The 19703-nt window shown below is 48.1% G+C and overlaps 1 protein-coding gene across 1 annotated transcript in view; it reads left to right on the top strand.

The window, feature by feature from the left end:
• The window catches only part of LOC138748255 (uncharacterized G-patch domain protein DDB_G0278987-like), a 35254-nt gene that overhangs the window by 1972 nt on the left and 13579 nt on the right, over positions 1–19703 (top strand). Inside the window, exons 2-4 of the mRNA XM_069908099.1 lie at positions 2761–3020; positions 6870–6929; positions 12192–12246. Of these exons, the coding sequence (XP_069764200.1) occupies positions 2761–3020; positions 6870–6929; positions 12192–12246 (375 nt within the window). The remainder of the gene's footprint in view (positions 1–2760; positions 3021–6869; positions 6930–12191; positions 12247–19703) is intronic.

Below are 19703 nucleotides of genomic sequence, written 5' to 3'. Positions count from 1 at the left end.
GTTAACGTTTCTCCAATTTCCTACGTGATGCAGCAAATTTGAAATTATCTTGGTGTTCAGCTTGAAGTTGCCCGTCGTGACCACTCAAGAAGCAAACCTTCCGGAAAAATATTGTTGTCCTGTGTAATTATCCCTCCAAGCAGTAGCAAGCTCACTTCAAATGGAAAATTCTGGAAACGATCAGCAAGCTTCAGTGGAGAGAATTATCATTTAACCAAAAGCAAGTGGGGGGAGAGATTCGTTTTAGGTTAAAAAGATGCAAATACTGGGAACCTGAAGCAAAATGAAAAACTGCTGGAACAACTAAGCAAGTTGGGTAAAGGTTTTGGAAGGAGGAACATTTAAGATTTCAGACCAAAGGCTTTTGTCAGAGAGAGAGCGAGAATGACCAATTATGTGATCTCTCTTTCCTGGTTCTAAAATGATAGCTTTAAATGGTGGGCTGAGTGTGGGAAGATGGGAGAGGAGGAGCGTCTGTGAAAAGAGTGAGGCGGTGCTCCCATCGTGATGTGGATATTTACAGGGCCAGCGCGCTATCAGGGTGGGGTCCTGTTGCTACCACGTTTCCTAGGTTGTAGGGGCCAACTTCCATTGGTTGTACAATGTCTTGGTGTATTTCTACTGAGGTTTATGACAACAAGCTCTCAGAAACATGCTGATGAAGTAAAAAAACGGCACTGGGGGAACTCAGCAGGTCAGGCACTTTGAGGCAACAATAAAGATCCATAATTAATGTTTTGGGCTTGAGCCCTTCATCAGGGTGTGAGCATAATGTAGGCAGGCGCCTGAACAAAATGGGGAGGGGGAGGAGCGCGGTCCCACAGGCAGGAGGTAAAAGGTGAATAAGGAGGGAGGGCTCCCCAGTAAACAGGGGGGGGGGACATCTCTGTGAATGGAGAGGGAAGGGGGTGGAGAGCTGGAGGGAAGAACTAGCAGAAAACAAGAGAATTCGATGTTGCATGAAACGTGTTTGGAGAGATCCAAACTTTGATATGTGGTCTGGTAATGTATTTAAGAACGGCCGCTCTCGCAGCGTCCATAGGAGGTAAGAGATATATTACCAGCGTTTCTTCTTGAAGAAGTGCTCAGGCCCGAAACATTGGAAATATATTTTTAACCTCTTTTGGGTGTGGTGAGACCGGCCGAGCCCCTCCAGCATTTCTGTGTTTTTTTGTTTAACTGCAGACTTTTGTGTTTCACCCCGGTAATGACTTTCAGATTGTCAGGAGTAAAACAGGAAAGTCTACACACCGTGGTTGAAAACATGACGCTGGAGAAACTCAGCAGGTCAAACAGTGTCCTTTATACAGCAAAGATAAAGATGCAGAATCAACGTTTCGGGCTTGAGCCCATCTTGATGAAGATCTCGTGCCCGAAACATTGGTTCTGTTTGACCTGCTGAGTTTCTCCAGCGTTGTCTTTATTCCAGTTTGTAAGATCCCATTACATTTTTAAAAATAATGTTTTCCAAGCCTTTATAACTTATCTACACAACTTCGTCACCATGGGGACATGGGGCCAAAGGTCCTGTTTCTGTACTTTCGAACTATTAGACCTGGTTATTCAGTTTCTGCCCTTTTTATTTACAATTAAATAATCTTCTCAATCATTTCTAATCTAATATGAGAATTAAATTCCATGTGGCACAGCTCCCGCGATCCAAGCTTCATCCTGAACAGCGGGGCTGTCTTTACTGAGTTTGCACGTTCCCACTGAGATTGTATCGGTTCCTTCCCCCACTCCCCAGGGGTGCTCCAGCTTCCTCCCACGTCTTAATTTGATCATTAATATGCAAATGATCCTCTGAGCGTTTTTATTTCATGTAAATAAAGTGGTGCTTCATAGAGCTGCTCTCTCCAACATGCTGGGATCGGTCCTGAGCAGCGGCACTGCCTGTGTGGAGTTTGCACATTCTCTCTGCAACTACATGGGTCCCCCACCTCATTAGCTCTATTTTCCTTCCATACCCCAAAGATGAGCAGGTTGGCGGATTAAATGTACCGCTGGTGTGCAGGTTAATGGCAAAAAAGTATCCAAGGAGCAAAACAGGAAAGTCTGCAGACTCCGTGGTTGAAGTAAAAACCCGACGCTGGAGGAACTCAGCAGGTCAAACAGTGTCCTTTATGTAGCAAAGATAAAAGATACAGAGCTTGAGCCTTTCATCAAGGTATGAGCAAAATTAAGCCAGACGCCCAACAAAATAGTGGGGGGAGCATGCAAACTCCACACAGACAGCCCTGCAGGTCAGGGTCAAGCTGGGATCACGGGAGCCGGGAATTTCTACTAACTACGGGGCATTTCTACTAACTACGGGGCGGCATGGTTTGCATAGTGGGTTCTACTACAGCGGTGCCTGTAAGGAGCTTGAACCTTCTCCCCGTGACCTGCATGGGATCTCCTCTGTGAGCTCCAGCTTCCTCCCACCCTCCAAAAATGTACAGGGGTTGTAGGTTCATTGGGGTATTTGGGCGTCTTGGGCTCGTGAGCCAGTAGTGCCTGTTACCATGCTGTGTGTGTCTAAAAAGAAAAATTGGATACCAGAGGACATTGGTTTAAGGTGAGTGCGGGGATATTTAGGGTACACTGCCAGAGGTGTGTTTTTTTCTACACAGAGGTGGGTGTCAGGCGTGGTGGTGGAGGCATTGGGGACAATTAAGAGAGGCACATGGATATAAGAAAAATAAAGGGTTAGATTAACTCTGTGCGCTGAAGGGCCTGCACTGCTCTATGTTCTAACCTCTGCTCTTTGTTGGAAATCAGAATGTAGCAAGACCTCTGTGGTACCAGAGGATGGAGCTGCCAAGAACATCTACCACAGCGAAGAGGATACCAGTGATGCCCACGGGGTGAAGCTGAGTGATGGCGCTGGAGATACCACAGCGAACAGAAGCTCTGGTGACCCCGACGTAAACCGGGGAGATATTGGAGGGGCTGCCGACAAGGGCGAGGCGGCAGTGAGCAGCAACAAGCACGAGGGCGCCAGCGATGCCAGAGACCAGTGCGGCGAGCCATGCAGAAAGGTAAAGGGTTAGGGTGGCGGTTGGACGTCTACAAGAGGCGGTGTCTCAAGCTTCTTCCCCTCCGCCATCAGATTCCTGAACCGACAACGAACCACAGACACGATCTCACTTCTTTCTCTTTTTTTTTTACACGAGTTATTTATTTTTTAACTATTGAACTCACAGAGCTGTAATCCATAGCAAATTTCGTGACCGGATTCTGATTCAGTCTAGACCGCGGATGATGCCTACGTGGACCCTGCTTGCTCTTCTTGCCACTGCACGGGACAGTTGCCTCCCACGACCCAAAGATGTATAGGTTCGTGGGTTCATTGGCCGGTGTAAGTCATCTCAAGTGCACAGCAGAGTGATAGAATCTGGGGAGAGTTGATGAGAAGGTGGAGAGGATGTAAATGGATGGTTGGCAGTTGACTGCAAGATGTAGGACCAGAAAAAGGCTCTTCAGCCCATCTACTCTGCCCCACCATTCCTTCATGAGTTGATCCATTTTTACACTGCTCGGCCTTCTCACCTTTGAACCCCTGGCTATCAATCTCTGTCTTAAATGATCTGGCCTCCACAACCAACTGCAGCAAAAAAAAATTCTCGACGTGTGCCCTCTTGTCCCAGACACTGTGCTTCTCAACATTTCTTTCCCCCACTCACATACTACCTTAAGTGAACCCTTACTAACACACAATACTTAAGCCATAGGATGCTGTGGGTGCCCTGTGGACAGTGGCGTCCCTTGGGTTGGTGTCACCCGGTGCACTAACTCGTGGTGTCACCTCTCCCCCCCACCCCCCACCATGGACTGACTGTCTGCTCCCCCCGCACCCTCTTGTGACGCCAGTGCTCTGTGGTTAGTAAGAGAATACCTAAGGTGGAAAGAAAAAGGTTGAGAACCATTGTCTAGACTCTCCTATCAACCTTTCTACATCTACTCCAGTGGTTTTCGACCTTTTCCTTTCCACTCACGTCCCACTTTAAGTAATCCCTAGGCCATCGGTGCTCTGTGATTAGTAAGGGATTGCTTAAGGTGGGATGTGGGTGAAAAGGAAAAGTTTGAAAACCACTGTTTTAATCGTCCCTCATTGACTCGTTATGTGCAGGGTTTCACAACTCCAAAGGAAATGGGCCAATGACCATTTTTCTCAAGCAAAATATTTCAGTAACAATTGGATCTGGAGCAGTGATTCTCAACCTTCCCTTCCCACCCACATCCCACCTTAAGCAATCCCTGACTAATCACAGAGCCCCGATGGCACTTAGTGGGATGTGGGTGGAAAGAGAAAGGTTGAGAAGCACTGAGCTAAGGCATAGGATGCTGTAGGTGCTCTGCGGTAGTGGTATCACTAGCATTGGTGACACCCCCTCCCTCCCCAACCCCAGCCATGGACCGAGTGTCTACACCCCTTCCCCGTGATGCCAGTGCTCTGTGGTTAATAAGGGAAAGCTTAAGGTGGAATGTGAGCGGAAAGAAAAAGGTTGAGAACCTCTATCCTAGACTCTCCCATCATGGAAAACAACCTTTCTACACCCACTCTGTCCACGCCTTTCAACATTCGAAATGTTGGCCTGGATCCATGTTCATGGGGGATTCGCCAATTAGTTGGGCAGTAGATGAAGGTGTACTTTTTTGTAGTGGTGGAATCTGGGGGGAGTTGATGGGAATGTGCGGCAAATAAAAGGAGTTAAGATGGGATTAAAATTAAAAATGGGGGCTTGATGGAAGTACCTCACTCAGTGGGCTGTGTTTTCAGGCTGTATTACTGGAGGGTTCGAAGCTACAAGTGGAAGCAACTCACCATGGGCCCTTTGTGCAGGGAATGCCTTCCCTTAATATTTGAGTCTGAGAGTTTATTGTCCTGCAGTATGCTGTAAGTGCTCGGTGGTTAGTAAGGATATACTTGTGGTGGTATGTAAGTGGGGGAATCAAGGTTGAAAGCCACTGTCCTATGCCCTGAGATTCCTACTTGCTGCAGTCACACACAATCAGAATTTGTTGTTGTGAACGTGTCATGAAATTCGGTGTTGTGCAGTAGCGTTACAGGCTCTAAAGGTTGTCATGGCCGAAGGGTGGTCGTGGGGACGAGCTCCCACTGCTACACAAATGCTCCTCCTGGCGGGCGACTCAAACAGCCTCTGACGACCGAGTCCAACTCCTGGCCTTCATAGTGGCTTAGGTCCAGTGGAGCTGTTCTCGCTGACCGAAGAAGGGGAAAAGGCTCCTTAGAACCAATTGCTTCGGGCAGATGGGGCTCGTACACCACGGATGGTAACTTATCTAGGAGAGGGAAAAGATTGTGGCTATGCCCGCTCATGGGAAAGGCTTTGGGAGTAACCCCGAAGGGGAAAAATTGGACGTCGGTGTCCCAAAGGCAGCAGATGCTGTACTCAGCACCAGCTCGGCAACTCCTGCGATGCTGCTGGCACCAAACTGTACCAACCTTTGTCGTTCCTTTGGACCTGTCATTAGCATGGAGTGGGGTGGTTGTGGGGGGGGGGGGGGGTGGTGGGGGAGCCATGGCATGGACAACAAACAACTCTGCCCTGGCGAGGCCGCTCCAGCTACTACCAGAGGCATGGCACTCGTGGCGGACAATGACCGACAGAGGCCACAGGTCCAAATATTGCTGGAAATCACATTTCCAAATTAAACAAGTAGGGCAAGAAAATGAGCTCATGTCTGTAGTTCATTGTCCACTCAAGAATCTGATGGCAGAGGGAATGAAACCGTCCTTGTGCCGCTGAGTGCTCATCTTCAGGCTCCTGTACCTCCCTTAGAGTAAAGAGGGCCTGGCCTGGGTGGAGGGGGTCCTTGAGGATAGAGGCTGCTTTCTTGAGACACCGCCTCTTGTAGATGTCCTCGACGGAGTGAAGACTGGTCCCCGTGATGACGCAGGCTGAGTTCACAGGAATTGTTCGATACACCAACTACAATAATATAAATCCACCTCAATGTGGCATTGGACAGAAAAAAGAAATAATAAATGAAAAGGGTTAGATAAATATACAGTAAAATCCCTGTTAACTGGAATTATTTAAACAACCGACAACCTTAAGTGGGTGGTTGGGGGGGGGGAATAAATAAATTTTTAAAAATTAGAATATATAAGAATAAATAAAAATTTAAATTGTAAAAGTTAATGTTCTCTGAAGTAGCACATAAAACCTTTGGTGAAGGTGGGAGCAAATATTCAGCCTTGGTCGGGCTTTGCTCGTAACAGCTGTTTGAATAAAGTTGTGTGAAACAGTGATGACATCACCCAGGATGAAGAGCTCTCCTTATCGCTGCTTAGTAAGAGTCTTTATCTATGTGAGTATATTAGTAAGACTTTATCTGTAAACTTGGGGGAGGGAGGGAGGGGTTAATTATCTATAATGTTATTGTTTGTCTTTCGGGCGGCTCCATGGAGGGGGAGGAACCTGCAGATGCAGTGAAGGTTAAATGTGTGCAAATGAAGTTTCTTCAGTGTAAGTGCAGGATTTTTGCCTTTTAACCTGTTTACTCTTAATGCAGATGTATTAGTTCTGCATTGTTGGGGTCGGTCTCAAGCAACCAGAAAACTTGTTCATCTAGCATCTAACAATCTCCATAGGTGCCGGATACCAGGGGTTTACTATACACAGTTGCAGTTCGTGTAAAAAAAAAAAAAAAAAAATAGTGATGTTTCAACAGTGTAAAAGATCGTTTGGTTGTTTATGGTTGGTTGGTGTTGGAGAGAGATTCAGGCGTGTGGCTGATTAGAAATGGTGTGGGTGGCCTCTATTCTGATGTTCCTACTCTCTCCTGGTCTCCAAGGACCGGAGAACATTGGGGTATACTTGCACAATCGGATGGTAAATACCCTTGAACTTTCCCCACAGGAGGAAGATGCTCCCTCCTCCAGCTCCAGCAGCTCGTCGGAAGGTGAAGGTGAGGGGAAGGTAAGTACAGGGGCCCTGCTGCCTTGCAGCCCCGGGTGCTGGGTGTGTGGGGTTTGTACGCCGCCCCCCCCCACATCTGTGTGGCCGTCCCCTCCTCTGCTCCCATTTTTTCCTGCGTCCCAAAGGGTCGCTGGGTTGTGGAGGAAATGGCGTAAAGTGGGAGGTTAAGTCGGAGTTCACTGGCAGGTGGAACATAAGAACCTAAATAGGAGCAGGGGTAGGCCATTTGGCCCATCAAGCCTGCTCCTCCTTGTAATGTGATTATGGCTGAGGAGAGGCTAATCTCCACCTACCTCGCTTTTCCCCACATCCCTTAATTCCCCTACTATGTAAAAATCTATCCAACCTTATCCTAAATGTATTTACTGAGGTCACCTTCACTGCTTCAATGGGCAGCAAATTCCATAGATTCACCATCCTCTGGGAAAAACAGTTCCTCCTCATTCTCTGTCCTAAATCTACTCCCCTGAATCTTGATGCTATGTCCCCTAGATCTGGTCTCCCTCCACCATTGGGAACAACTTGGCTACCTCTATCTTATCTATGCCTTTCATAATTTTATACATTTCTATAAAATACCCTCTCATTCCTCTAAATTCCAGCGAGTACAGTCCTCCTCAATCTCTCCTCATGGGCCAACCCCCTCATCTTTGGAATCAACCTGGTGAACCTCCTTTGCGCCGCCTCCAAAGCCAGTCCATCCCTCCTCAAGTAAGGAGACCAGAACCGCACACAGTTCTCCAGATGTTTCCTCACCAGGACCTTGTATAGTTGCAGCAGGAGCTCCCTGCTCTTAAATTCAATCCCTCCAGCAATGAAGGCCAACATTCCATTTGCCTTCTTGATAGCCTGCTTCTGCGATTCATGCATCAGTACTCCCAAGTCCTCCTGAATGGCAGCATATGCTACAATTGCTTGCATTTAAATAAGAGAATAGGTTGCAAGGAAACATGTGTGGGAATGGGACTGATGCTGGGAGTAATTTGATGAGGCAGCTGGCTTCCTTCGATGTCACAGAGTCTAGGAATGAATTGCAGGGATTCAGGGAATTACTGAGGAAAGTTATGGGGCTGGAGAAACATAGCAGGCAGGAATCTGTGAGAAGCAGAAATACTCAGCGGGGCAGGCAGGGTACATGGAGAGAAATGGTAGGCAATGGTCTGGGGAGGGGCTCTTTAGATTCTGAGGTGAGAATGGGAGAGAGCAAGCATAACAATGGCGGGGGCGGGAAGAAAGAGGAGGGACTGGGGAGGGGCCAAGAGATGATAGGATATGGACAGAAGGGCACCTTCAACTCTTCGGATCAATGACAGGGATCTCCCAGTGGCCACCTATTTCAATTCTGTGCCCCACTCCCACACCGACATGTCTGCCTATGGCCTGACGCACTGTCAAACCAAGGCCATCCGTATATTGGAGAAGCAACTCCCAATACTCCGTCTGGGCCTTCTCCAACCGGATGGCATCAACACCAACTTCTCTGGTTTCTGCTAGCCCACTCCCCGTTCTTCCTCTCTTTCCCATCCCCATCCTGCTGCTTCTTTTACTGCAACTCCCCCTCCCTCTCCATTCACGGAGCCACCACCCCCCCCCCCCCGCCGCTTGCTGCTGTGGCCTCCTTCCCTTATCACCTCCTGCCTGTGGGACCATGCTCCTCCCCCTGCCTCTCTCCCCCACCATTTTGTTCAAGCTCCTGCTTACATTTTGCTCACACCTTGATAAAGGGCTCAGGCCTGAAACGTTGGTTCTGCATCTTTATCCTTGCTCTATAAAGTGTCACTGATCGACCTGCTGAGTTTCTCCAGCATTGTATTTTTTTCAACTTCAACTGCGGCATCTGCAGAATTTTGGGTTTTACTCCTCAGTGCCAATGATGTCCTTCTACTTTAGTCCTTCCACTTAGCCTTGATGTCCTTCTGCTTTAGTCCTTCCACTTAGCCTTGATGTCCTTCTGCTTTAGTCCTTCCACTTAGCCTTGATGTCCTTCTGCTTTAGTCCTTCTACTTAGCCTTGATGTCCTTCTGCTTTAGTCCTTCCACTTAGCCTTGATGTCCTTCTGCTTTAGTCCTTCTACTTAGCCTTGATGTCCTTCTGCTTTAGTCCTTCCACTTAGCCTTGATGTCCTTCCGCTTTAGTCCTTCCACTTAGCCTTGATGTCCTTCCGCTTTAGTCCTTCCACTTAGCCTTGATGTCCTTCCGCTTTAGTCCTTCCACTTAGCCTTGATGTCCTTCTACTTTAGTCCTTCCACTTAGCCTTGATGTCCTTGTACTTTAGTCCTTCCATTTAGCCTTGATGTCCTTCTGCTTTAGTCCTTCCACTTAGCTTTGATGTCCTTCTGCTTTAGTCCTTCCAGTTAGCCTTGATGTCCTACGTTCAGCTTCTCAGATTATTCTCAATCCCCATGATTGTCCCTATTTCAAATAAAGCAAGTTAAGTCCTTTACAAATTTGGACAAAGGATCCCAGAGCCTGAAATATTTACCGCATATACACGTGCAATAGTCAATCCTGGGTGAAAGTCGAACACTTAATTTTGGACCCAATCGCCCGCCCTTCTGAGCTGCCGACGCCTTGTCCGTCCACCCATCCGTGTTCCCAATGTCCCGACCACGGATCCTCGCCCCAGCCACCTGCCCACCTGAGCTCCCAACGTCCCAACTGCAAATCCTCACCTTGACTACCTGCCCATCCGAGCTCCTGATGCCCCGACCGCAAACTTGCCACCCGTTCCCGGCCATCTGAGCTCCCGACACCTTGAATAAAATTTGACCCAAAACATTGGTCCCCAAAATTACATGAGTAAATACGTTTCACCGTCGTTAGATTCTGTCTGACCTGCTGAGTTTCCAACATTTTATTGTTTGTGTTTGATTAGTTAAAAGATCTGGGTGGATTTATCCAACTTGTTTTATAACCAGACTAAAAAAAAATCATTCAATTGGTTCCAGTTTTTTTTCCAGTGAACTCATCAGTTGTGTTTTCAGCTGCTTTTGTGAAAATACATTCCCAATATCAGGGTGAAGCCTCACAAAAGCTGCAGAACTCTGGAACGTTGAGTGAACAAAGAGAAGCTGGAAGAACTCAGCAGGTCAGGGAGCATCTGCGGAGGGAAATAATCAGTTATCTTTTGGGTTCTCTGACCCACTGAGTCCCTCTTTAATTCAATGATGATGAGACAAGTGAGTTTTAACTCGAACTTACTCTGAACCTGTCAAGTCAGGGAAACTCTCCTGACCGTCAGATTTAGTGAAACACAAAAGTGTGACTGTAGTAAAAACACCAAAATGGTGGTGGAACTCGGCCGGTCTCACAGTGTCCATGGGAGACAAAGAAACATTGCCGATGTTTTGGGCCTGAGCCTTGAAAGAATAACCAAGGCATAAGCATAAAATAGAAAATTTTAGACAAGAGACAGCTCTGGCCCAGGGGAGGAGTCCAGACCAACAACAGGTCTTAATTGGATATGGTGAGGGGAGAGGTGAGATTGGTTTTGTCTTTGTGAAAGGTGACAGGGACAGAGCTGGGGGGGGGGACGGGTTTAATGAAAGCTGGAGAAGTCGATGTTAATGCCATCCAGGTGGAGGGGGCCCAGATGAAAATTCCTCCAATTTACGGGTGGTCTTGGTTGGATAGCACATGAGACCATGGGCAGAGATGAGCGTGGGAGTGAGGTGTGGAATTGAAGTGGTCAGCCACTCTGCAAAACATAGGATGCCATACGTGCTCTGTGCTTAGAGTGGTTGGTGGGTGGGGGGGGGGGAGGGGGGGAGAGGTTGAGAACCACTGAAATAGATCATGGTGGGAATTTGCAGAGTTCAGCACCACATCGTGGGCCAATGTTGGATGTTCCGCACTCAATCTCACGTTTGGCAGATCAAAGTAGCCAGTGGAATGGAAGAGACACTGAATTCAACGTGGGGTGGGGTGGGTAGGTTATGAATATTCATAGTTCCTTGTAAAATAATGCTGGATTAGAGCAGAAGCAGCAGGGACAGGAGGCCATTCTGCCCCTCAAGCCTGCTCTACTACTTGATGGGATTGTGGTCCCCACAACCTTGACTCCTGCACGAATTGCAGACCTACCCACTGCTGCCTGAAATCTGCCCAAGGAATCTGTCCACGCAGCGCCCCGCCTCAAGAAGAAAGCCCTCCTCAACTCTTGCGTGGGACACTGCAGTACTCCAAATCCTTGGCTCTCCATTTAGGGAAAAGAAAATGCTACCAAACTTACATGTTGCAATAATATTGCCTCCCTTTCTTCTCAACTGGAATGAAAAGATTTCAGCTGGTTTAACCTGACCTTATCAGATCCATCTATACCCAGGGGCAACCTGCTCTGAACCACCTCCAACAAAATAGGGAGAAACAAAGTTGCACAATAACTATTGAAGTACATGTTCAGTTCTTGTGTGCCAGGCACACCTAGAGATCCTCTGAGATTGAAACGACCCAGAGAGAGAGCAGGGCGAAACGGCTTCCTGCAAACTAACTTGGGTTTTGGTGCAGGATCGGGTCTGGTGACTCACTCTTTCCACCGACTCTCTAACATAAGAAACAGGAGCAGGAGTCGGCCATCCGGCCCATCGAGTCTAACCTTGATTCAGTGAGATCTTGGCTGATCTGATGATGGGCTCATCTCCACCCACCTGCCTTCCCCCCCCCCACAATCCCTCAATTCCCCGACTATGAAAAAATCTACTCAACCTTGTCTTTAATATATGTACTGAGGTCGTCTCCACTGCTTCAAAGGGCAGCGAATTCCACAGATTCACCCCACTCTTGGAAAAGCAGTTCCTCTTCATCTCTGTCCTCAATCTACTCCCCTGGATCTTGAGGCTAAGTCCCCTAGCCAACCAATGGAAACCACTCACCTACCTCTATCTTACCTATAACTTTCATAATTTTATACATTTCTATAAGATTCCCTCTCATTCTTTTAAGTTCCAGCGAGTACAGTCCCAGACGACTCGATCTCTCCTCATAGGCCAACCCCCCCCATCTCTTGAATCAACTTAGTGAATCTCCTCAGCACCTCCTCCAAAGCCAGTCCATCCCTCCTCGAGTAAGGAGACCAGAACTGCCCGCAGTTCCCCAGATGCGGCCTCACCAGGACCTTGCACAGTTGCAGCAGAAAGCCTGCTCTGAAATTCAACCCCTCTTTGTACATGGAGCTCAAAGAGTTCTGTGGAGTTGCAGGGGCCTTTGTGTTGATGGATGTTCTTGTGTTACCTCCATTCATTGGGCGACTTTCTTTCCTCACAGCCTGCGTGTGTGGAGAGGAGGAAGGCGAAGAAAGGGAAGGTGGACGCAGTGAAAGGTGGGAGCGAGAGAGCCGGCAGCAAAACCCAGTCTGAGCTTCGCAAATGTTTTTTTTTTTTTTTTTTTTTTAAATTTTTTTATTTTTCACACCATAAATCACATTAGCCATGATATACACTATTTCTTTTCACACATATACAGTGACTTTTTCTCCCCCCCCCCCCCTTTCCTCCCAAACCGAGCTTCGCAAATGTTAAGGACCATTGGAAGAAAATTCCTGACATGGATTCTGAAGAATTTGGCTCTTAGAGCATATGTCATGATTTGTAAATTCACCTTCCTCCTTTATACTTGTCCAGCGTCTCTCTGCTACAACTGCACGCACCCTCTGTGCGGTCTTCAGGGAGGATGAGTCCCTGGTCGCACGGTTGGTGTAGCTGTTTAGAGCGGTGCTGTTCCAGAACCAGCAATGGGGACTTGGGTTCGAATCCCACACTGTCTGGACCAGTTCGTACCTGCTCCCGGTGTCTGTGTGGGTTTCCTCTGGGAGGTCCGGTTTCCCCTTCCCTGTGAAGCAGTCAGGTTTTTAGCTTCTTCTGTACTTCTAATGACTGCATAAAAATATTTATGTCACGTGAAAACAAGGCTTTTACTTAAATGTGTGGTGGCTCCCAGGGAGAGCCACAGGGCCCCTGTTGAGAATGGCTGCTCTAGAGTGTGTTCAGATTCTTTGGCTTGGCTTCGCGGACGAAGATTTATGGAGGGGGTAAATGTCCACGTCAGCTGCAGGCTCGTTTGTGGCTGTCAAGTCCGATGCGGGACAGGCAGACACGGTTGCAGCGGTTGCAGGAGAAAATTGGTGGGTTGGGGTTGGGTGTTGGGTTTTTCCTCCTTTGCCTTTTGTCAGTGAGGTGGGCTCTGCGGTCTTCTTCAAAGGAGGTTGCTGCCCGCCAAACTGTGAGGCGCCAAGATGCACGGTTTGAGGCGATATCAGCCCACTGGCGGTGGTCAATGTGGCAGGCACCAAGAGATTTCTTTAGGCAGTCCTTGTACCTTTTCTTTCGTGCACCTCTGTCACGGTGGCCAGTGGAGAGCTCGCCATATAACACGATCTTGGGAAGGCGATGGTCCTCCATTCTGGAGACGTGACCCACCCAGCGCAGCTGGATCTTCAGCAGCGTGGACTCGATGCTGTCGACCTCTGCCATCTCGAGTACTTCGACGTTAGGGATGAAAGCGCTCCAATGAATGTTGAGGATGGAGCGGAGACAACGCTGGTGGAAGCGTTCAGATTAGGGTGAATGATATCGATGATTAATTACGATGGTTAGTATGGGACAGATTAGCCAAAGGGACTGTTTCTCTGCTCTTTATTCTACACTCAGCGAGGAGGGGAGGCAATAAAGTGTGCAGAACAAGCTACCGTCTGACGTGGTAAATGCCGGCTCACACTTAGTTTTTGAATGAACTGGATAGATACGTGGATGGGAGAGGACTAGAGTTGTGGTGGTGGAATGGGTGCAGGTCAGTGGGACTAGTGGAATGATGTTTCGCCACAGGGCTGAATGGGCTGTTTTCTGTGCTGTAGTGTTCTATGCTCCAAGTAAGAACCCATTTAGACATCGATATGGTGGGTAGGGGATGCTTGCACACAGCGGGGTGGGTCTGTGGAAATGGTGGAGGACGGTACAACTGTAATCTTCTTTGGCTTGGCTTCGTGGACGAAGATTTATGGAGGGGGTAAAAAGTCCACGTCAGCTGTAGGCTCGTTTGTGGCTGACAAGTCCGATGCGGGACAGGCAGACACGATTGCAGCGGTTGCAGGGGAAAATTGGTTGGTTGGGGTTGGGTGTTGGGTTTTTCCTCCTTTGCCTTTTGTCAGTGAGGTGGGCTCTGCGGTCTTCTTCAAAGGAGGTTGCTGCCCGCCAAACTGTGAGGCGCCAAGATGCACGGTTTGAGGCGTTATCAGCCCACTGGCGGTGGTCAATGTGGCAGGCACCAAGAGATTTCTTTAGGCAGTCCTTGTACCTTTTCTTTGGTGCACCTCTGTCACGGTGGCCAGTGGAGAGCTCGCCATATAACACGATCTTGGGAAGGCGATGGTCCTCCATTCTGGAGACGTGACCCATCCAGCGCAGCTGGATCTTCAGCAGCGTGGACTCGATGCTGTCGACCTCTGCCATCTCGAGTACTTCGACGTTAGGGATGTAAGCGCTCCAATGGATGTTGAGGATGGAGCGGAGACAACGCTGGTGGAAGCGTTCTAGGAGCCGTAGGTGGTGCCGGTAGAGGACCCATGATTCGGAGCCGAACATGAGTGTGGGTATGACAACGGCTCTGTATACGCTTATCTTTGTGAGGTTTTTCAGTTGGTTGTTTTTCCAGACTCTTTTGTGTAGTCTTCCAAAGGCGCTATTTGCCTTGGCGAGTCTGTTGTCTATCTCATTAAGTAACCCCTTACTAATCACAGAGCACCGATGGCTTAAGGATTACTTAAATGTGAGTGGAAAGGAAAAGTTTGAAAACCACTGGCTTAGAGGGAAATGGGTCGGCATAGACAAGTTGGGCTGAAGGGCCTGCTTCTGTGGTTTACAACTCAATGAAAATGATGCACAGAGGAGGGGAAGGTGGAGACCTGCTGCTCTGTGATGTACTCAACCCTCAAACCTTCCTGAGCAGAGGTGATCCAGCTGCCTGGGTCGAGAATTCAAATGAAGTGGGCGTTGTACCTGCAGAGGTGAACGGTCTCATTTGGTGAGGGGAACAACAGTACTTGGGAGCACTCATTCCCATTTATCCATGAACATCACACCAACTGGTTATAAGGATTCTCGCTAACCAACTGCCCACTTGGATATTCAGCTACCTTTTCAAAGTTCCTGTCCGATCAGCTTCTACTGCCCTTTCAGACAGCACAGGAATAGATAAGATGAAGGTAGGTAAGTTGTTCCCTTTGGTGGGGGAGACCAGAACTAGGGGACATTGCCTCAAGATTCGGATTTAGGATGGAGATGAGGAGGAACTGCTTTTCCTAGAGGGTGGTGAATCTGTGGAATTTGCTGCCCATTGAAGCAGTGGAGGTGACCTCAGTGAATATATTTAAGACAGGTTGGATAGATTTCTACATAGATGGGGAATTAAGGGATATGGGGGAAAAGGCAGGTCGGTGGAGATGAGCCCATCATCATATCAGCCCCGCAATCTCATTGAAAGGCGGAGCAGGTTCGAAGGGCCGGATGGTTGACTCATGTTCTTTCTGTGGGTCACAGCAGATGTCACCTTCCTCTTCTCCCCCTTCCCCACCCCCATATCTCCCTAACCTCCTACAACCCTACATCTCTCTGTGTTGCTTGAACTGTGCTCTCGCTGTCCCCTTGCCTCTCGTTAGACACTGTGCCTAACATTTCCTTCCCCCAAACATCTGTCTCTCCCATTCAGACATTTAAAACGACCACTTTGGCTGTGTTTTTTTGGAAAATTATCTGGAACTCTTCTTCTAAGGCAGCTCTTTCATATGGCCTCCTCTCTGCTTTCCATGGGATCGCTCCCTCTGCATCTTTCTGGTCCATTCATCGCTTCCCACCCCTCGATCCTACCTCTGTGAACACAAGAAATGCTACACTCGCGCCTGCACCTCCTCCCTCACCATCGTTTGGGGGGGAGGGGGACTCCAACAGTCCTACCAAGTGGATTGCAAAGGGTCATTTACTGCAGTCTGGATGCAAACTGGGAGATCATGTAGTTGAGAAACCTCAAGGACCTCCTTGTGACCATCCACTTCAGTTCCACTTACCACATCGACATGTCTGTCCATATTGAAGCTACCCTGCAAATTAGAGGAACACCACCTCGTATTCTGTCTTGACAGACTCCAACCAGACAGCATCAATATCGATTTTTACCAATTTCTGTTAACCCCTCTGCCTCCCTTCTCCCAGTTCCAACCCCTTCCCTTCCTCTATCAAAGAGCCCTCCACCTTCTCTCCTTGTGACTTCACAGTCTCTTTTACCCTCTCCCCACCTGTACCCACCTATTTATCTCTACCTGCAGGCCTGTGCTCCCCTCCCCCCCCCTACCCTTTTTTTAAACAGGCCTGTTTGACCAATTCCCAACCAATGACTTGGGCCCAAAACTTTGGTTGCCCTTAACCTCCTACAGATGCCGAGTTTCTCCAGCACTTTTGAGCACTGCACTTGACCCCAGCGTCTGCAGATTTTCTTGTTCACCCACATTCCTCTGAAATACTTTGGGGCACTTTAATTGTAAGGGTGCAATGTAGACTTTGTATAGAAATGTATAAAATTATGAAAGTTATGAGTGGAGACTTTCGGTGATGTGTTGTTTTCAAATGATATTGGTATCGATAAAATAGGAGGCTTCCTTTCACAATCAAACTCTCATGACTTGTGCCTTTAAAATTTCTATCTGATTTAAAATCTGGCCAACCTCCTTTTCATTACACAAAGCTATAGAATGAATTGTGTAATGACCAGCCTCAGGTTAATAATAAGATAGTGGAAGATTAGGGATGTAAATGTGTGGAGAAATACCTGTGTAGGGAAGGTTAGAGGTGGTGTGATCAGAATTTATGATCATTAACATGTGTCACGAAATTTGTTTTTCACCATGTTACAGGGCAAAAACAAATACTATTAATTACATTTTTAAAAATAAATAAATGAGTGTAAAAGGAGAGAAAAAGTGAGGTGTTTGGGGTTCATAAATCTGATGGCGGAGGGGAAGAAGCTTCTTTTAGACCATTGAGTGCTCGTCTTCAGGCCCCTGTACCTCCTTACCGATGGTAGCAGTGAGAAGAAGGAATGGCCTGGGTGGTGGGGGTTCTTGATAGAGGCTGCTCTCTTGTGACACCGCCTCTTGTCGATGTCCTTCATGGAGTGGAGACTAATGCCCGTGATGGTGCTGGCTGAGTTTGGAACCCTCCGCAGCCTCTTCCTGTCCTCTGCATTGGCACCTCCGTACCAGGCAGTGATGTAACCAGTCAGAATGCTCTCCTTGGTACGCCTGTAGAAATTTGCAAGAGTCTTTGGTGACGTACCGAATCTCCTCAAACACCTCCTGAAGTATAGCTGCTGGCGAGCCTTCTTCATGGTTGCATTGACAAGAAGGCTCCAGGATAGATCCTCAGAGATGTTGATACCCAGGGGTTTGAACTTCTTTACTTTTTTCCACTGCTGACCCCTTGACAAGAACTGGTTCATGTTCTCCTGGCTTCCCCTTCCTGAAGTTCACAATCAGCTCCTCGGTTTTGATAACATGGTTGTGACACCACTCAATGAGCTGATCTGTCTACTTCCTGCACGCTTCCTCATTGCTGACTGCGATTCTCCTGACACCCATGGTATCCATTGGCAAATTTGTAGGTGACATTTGAATGGTGACAAGCCACAGAGTCGTGGGTGTGAAGAGAGTAGAACAGTGGGCTAAGCATGCTTCCTTAAGGGTGTGCCTGTGTTAATGAGGAGGAGATGTTACCGATTTGTATTGACTGTGGTCTCCCAGTGAGGAAGTCAACACCATCGTCCCCCTCAGAACTGGTCAAACATGGCCCAGCTGCAGAGGGCCATGTTTGACCAGTTCTGAGGGGGACGATGGTGTTGAAAGCTGAGCTGTAATCCATGATCTATGTTTTGCTGTTACCCAGGTGATCCAGGGCCGAGTGGAGAGCCAGTTGAGATTACGTCTGCTATGGAGTGAGTGGGACAGTAGGCAAATTGCAGGGGGCCCAGACCTTTATTGAGGTACAAGTTAATTCCGGCCATGACCAACCTCTTCAAGCTTTTCATCACAGGAGATGTGAATGTTTCTGGGCAGTTCACACCGCTCTTCTTGGGTCACTGGCAAGAAAGATGCCCTTTTAAAGCAGTTGGGAACCTCCGACTGCAGCAATGAGAGATTGAAGATGTCCATGAACACTCAAGCTCATTGGTTGGCACAGAGTTTCAGACCCTGCCACGTACGCCAACAGGGCATATGCGGAATCAGTGGGAAAAAAAACAATGCTGGTCGAACAGTGCACTTTACCCATGCCAAACTCCCAGTGGCCAACTACTTCAATTCCACATCCCACTCCCATACTCGCGTGTCCATCCATGGCCTCATGTACTATCCCACCAAGACCACCCGTAAATTGGATGAACAACATATAATTTTCCAACCGGATGACATTAACATCGGCTTCTCTGGTTTCTGCTAGCCCATTCCCCATGCTCCCTCCCTCCCCCATTATCTTTCCTCCAGCTCTCCCCCCCTTTGCTCGCCATTTGCAGAGCCACCCCCCCCCTCCCCGGTTTCCAGCTGTGCCCTCCTTCCCTCCCTTATCCACCTATTACCTCCTGTCTTTGGAGCTGTGCTCCTCCCCCTCCCTTTTCACCCGATATGACAAGATGCAGAGTTGGGCAGAAAAGCGGCAGATGGAGTTCAATCCGGATAAGTGAGGTGATGCATTTTGGAAGGACAAACCAGAAGGCTGAGTACAGGGGTAATGGTCAGTTACTTAGGAGTGTGGATGAATAGAGGTTCAAGATCACCGCACAGGTTGATAGGATAGTTAAGAAGGCCGATGGGATGCTGGGCTTCAGTAATAGGAGGATTGACTTCATGAGTAGAGAGGTCATGTGCAACTCAACAAATCTCTGGTGAGACCAGACTTAGAGTATTGTGTTCAGTTCTGGTCACGTCCGTATAGGAAGGATGTGGAAGCTGTGGAGAGGGGGAAGAGGAGATTGACCAGGATGTTGCCTGGATTGGAAAACAAGCTTTATGAGGGAAGGTTCGCGGAGCTGGGACTTTTCTCTTTGGAGTGAAGAAGGATGAAAGGAGACTTTATAGAGGTCTACAAGATTATAAGAGGCGTAGACAGGGTTTCCCAGGGCAGGAATAACAAAACACTAGAGGACATATAGAGGAGACATTAGGGGTGGTTTTTTTACTCGAGAGGTGTGGGGGCCTGGAATGCCTTGCCTGGGATGGTGGTGGAGGCTGAAACATTAGGGGCATTTAAGAGATTCTTAAACGGGCACTTGGACAAAAGAAAAATAAAGGGTAATGGGGTAGGGAGGGTTGTACATTTTTATATTAAAGGGATATGTGTGTCAGCACAGCATCAATGGCCCAAGGGCCTGTACTGTGCTGTAATGTTCTATGAGTGGACAGTGATGTCATTGAATGAACCCATAGACCACAGCCTTCTCTGTGAACCCCAGCTCTTAGATTGGTGCCATTAATCAGTCCTACTCTTTATGCCAAACCGTTCCTAATTCCCTTCAGAAAGGGGAAACTCAGCGGGGCCCCTGCAGAAAGACCCTGTTGAAACTGTTTGTCACAACTTTCTGTACTGAATCTTTTTTTTTTGCCAAAGATGGAATTCCCTTTTTTAAATGGAATTAATAAGTAAATCCAAAAGGAAATGGGTGAGAAAAATGCTCACCCAAAAAGTGTTCACAACACTACATGGTGGTCAAGGAGATCAAACCAGTTTGACAGCTTAGAAAAGG

The sequence above is a fragment of the Narcine bancroftii genome, chromosome 13, assembly GCF_036971445.1.
Source record: "Narcine bancroftii isolate sNarBan1 chromosome 13, sNarBan1.hap1, whole genome shotgun sequence".
Classification (NCBI taxonomy): Eukaryota; Metazoa; Chordata; class Chondrichthyes; order Torpediniformes; family Narcinidae; genus Narcine; species Narcine bancroftii.
This window is presented reverse-complemented; position numbering and strand designations above follow the sequence as displayed.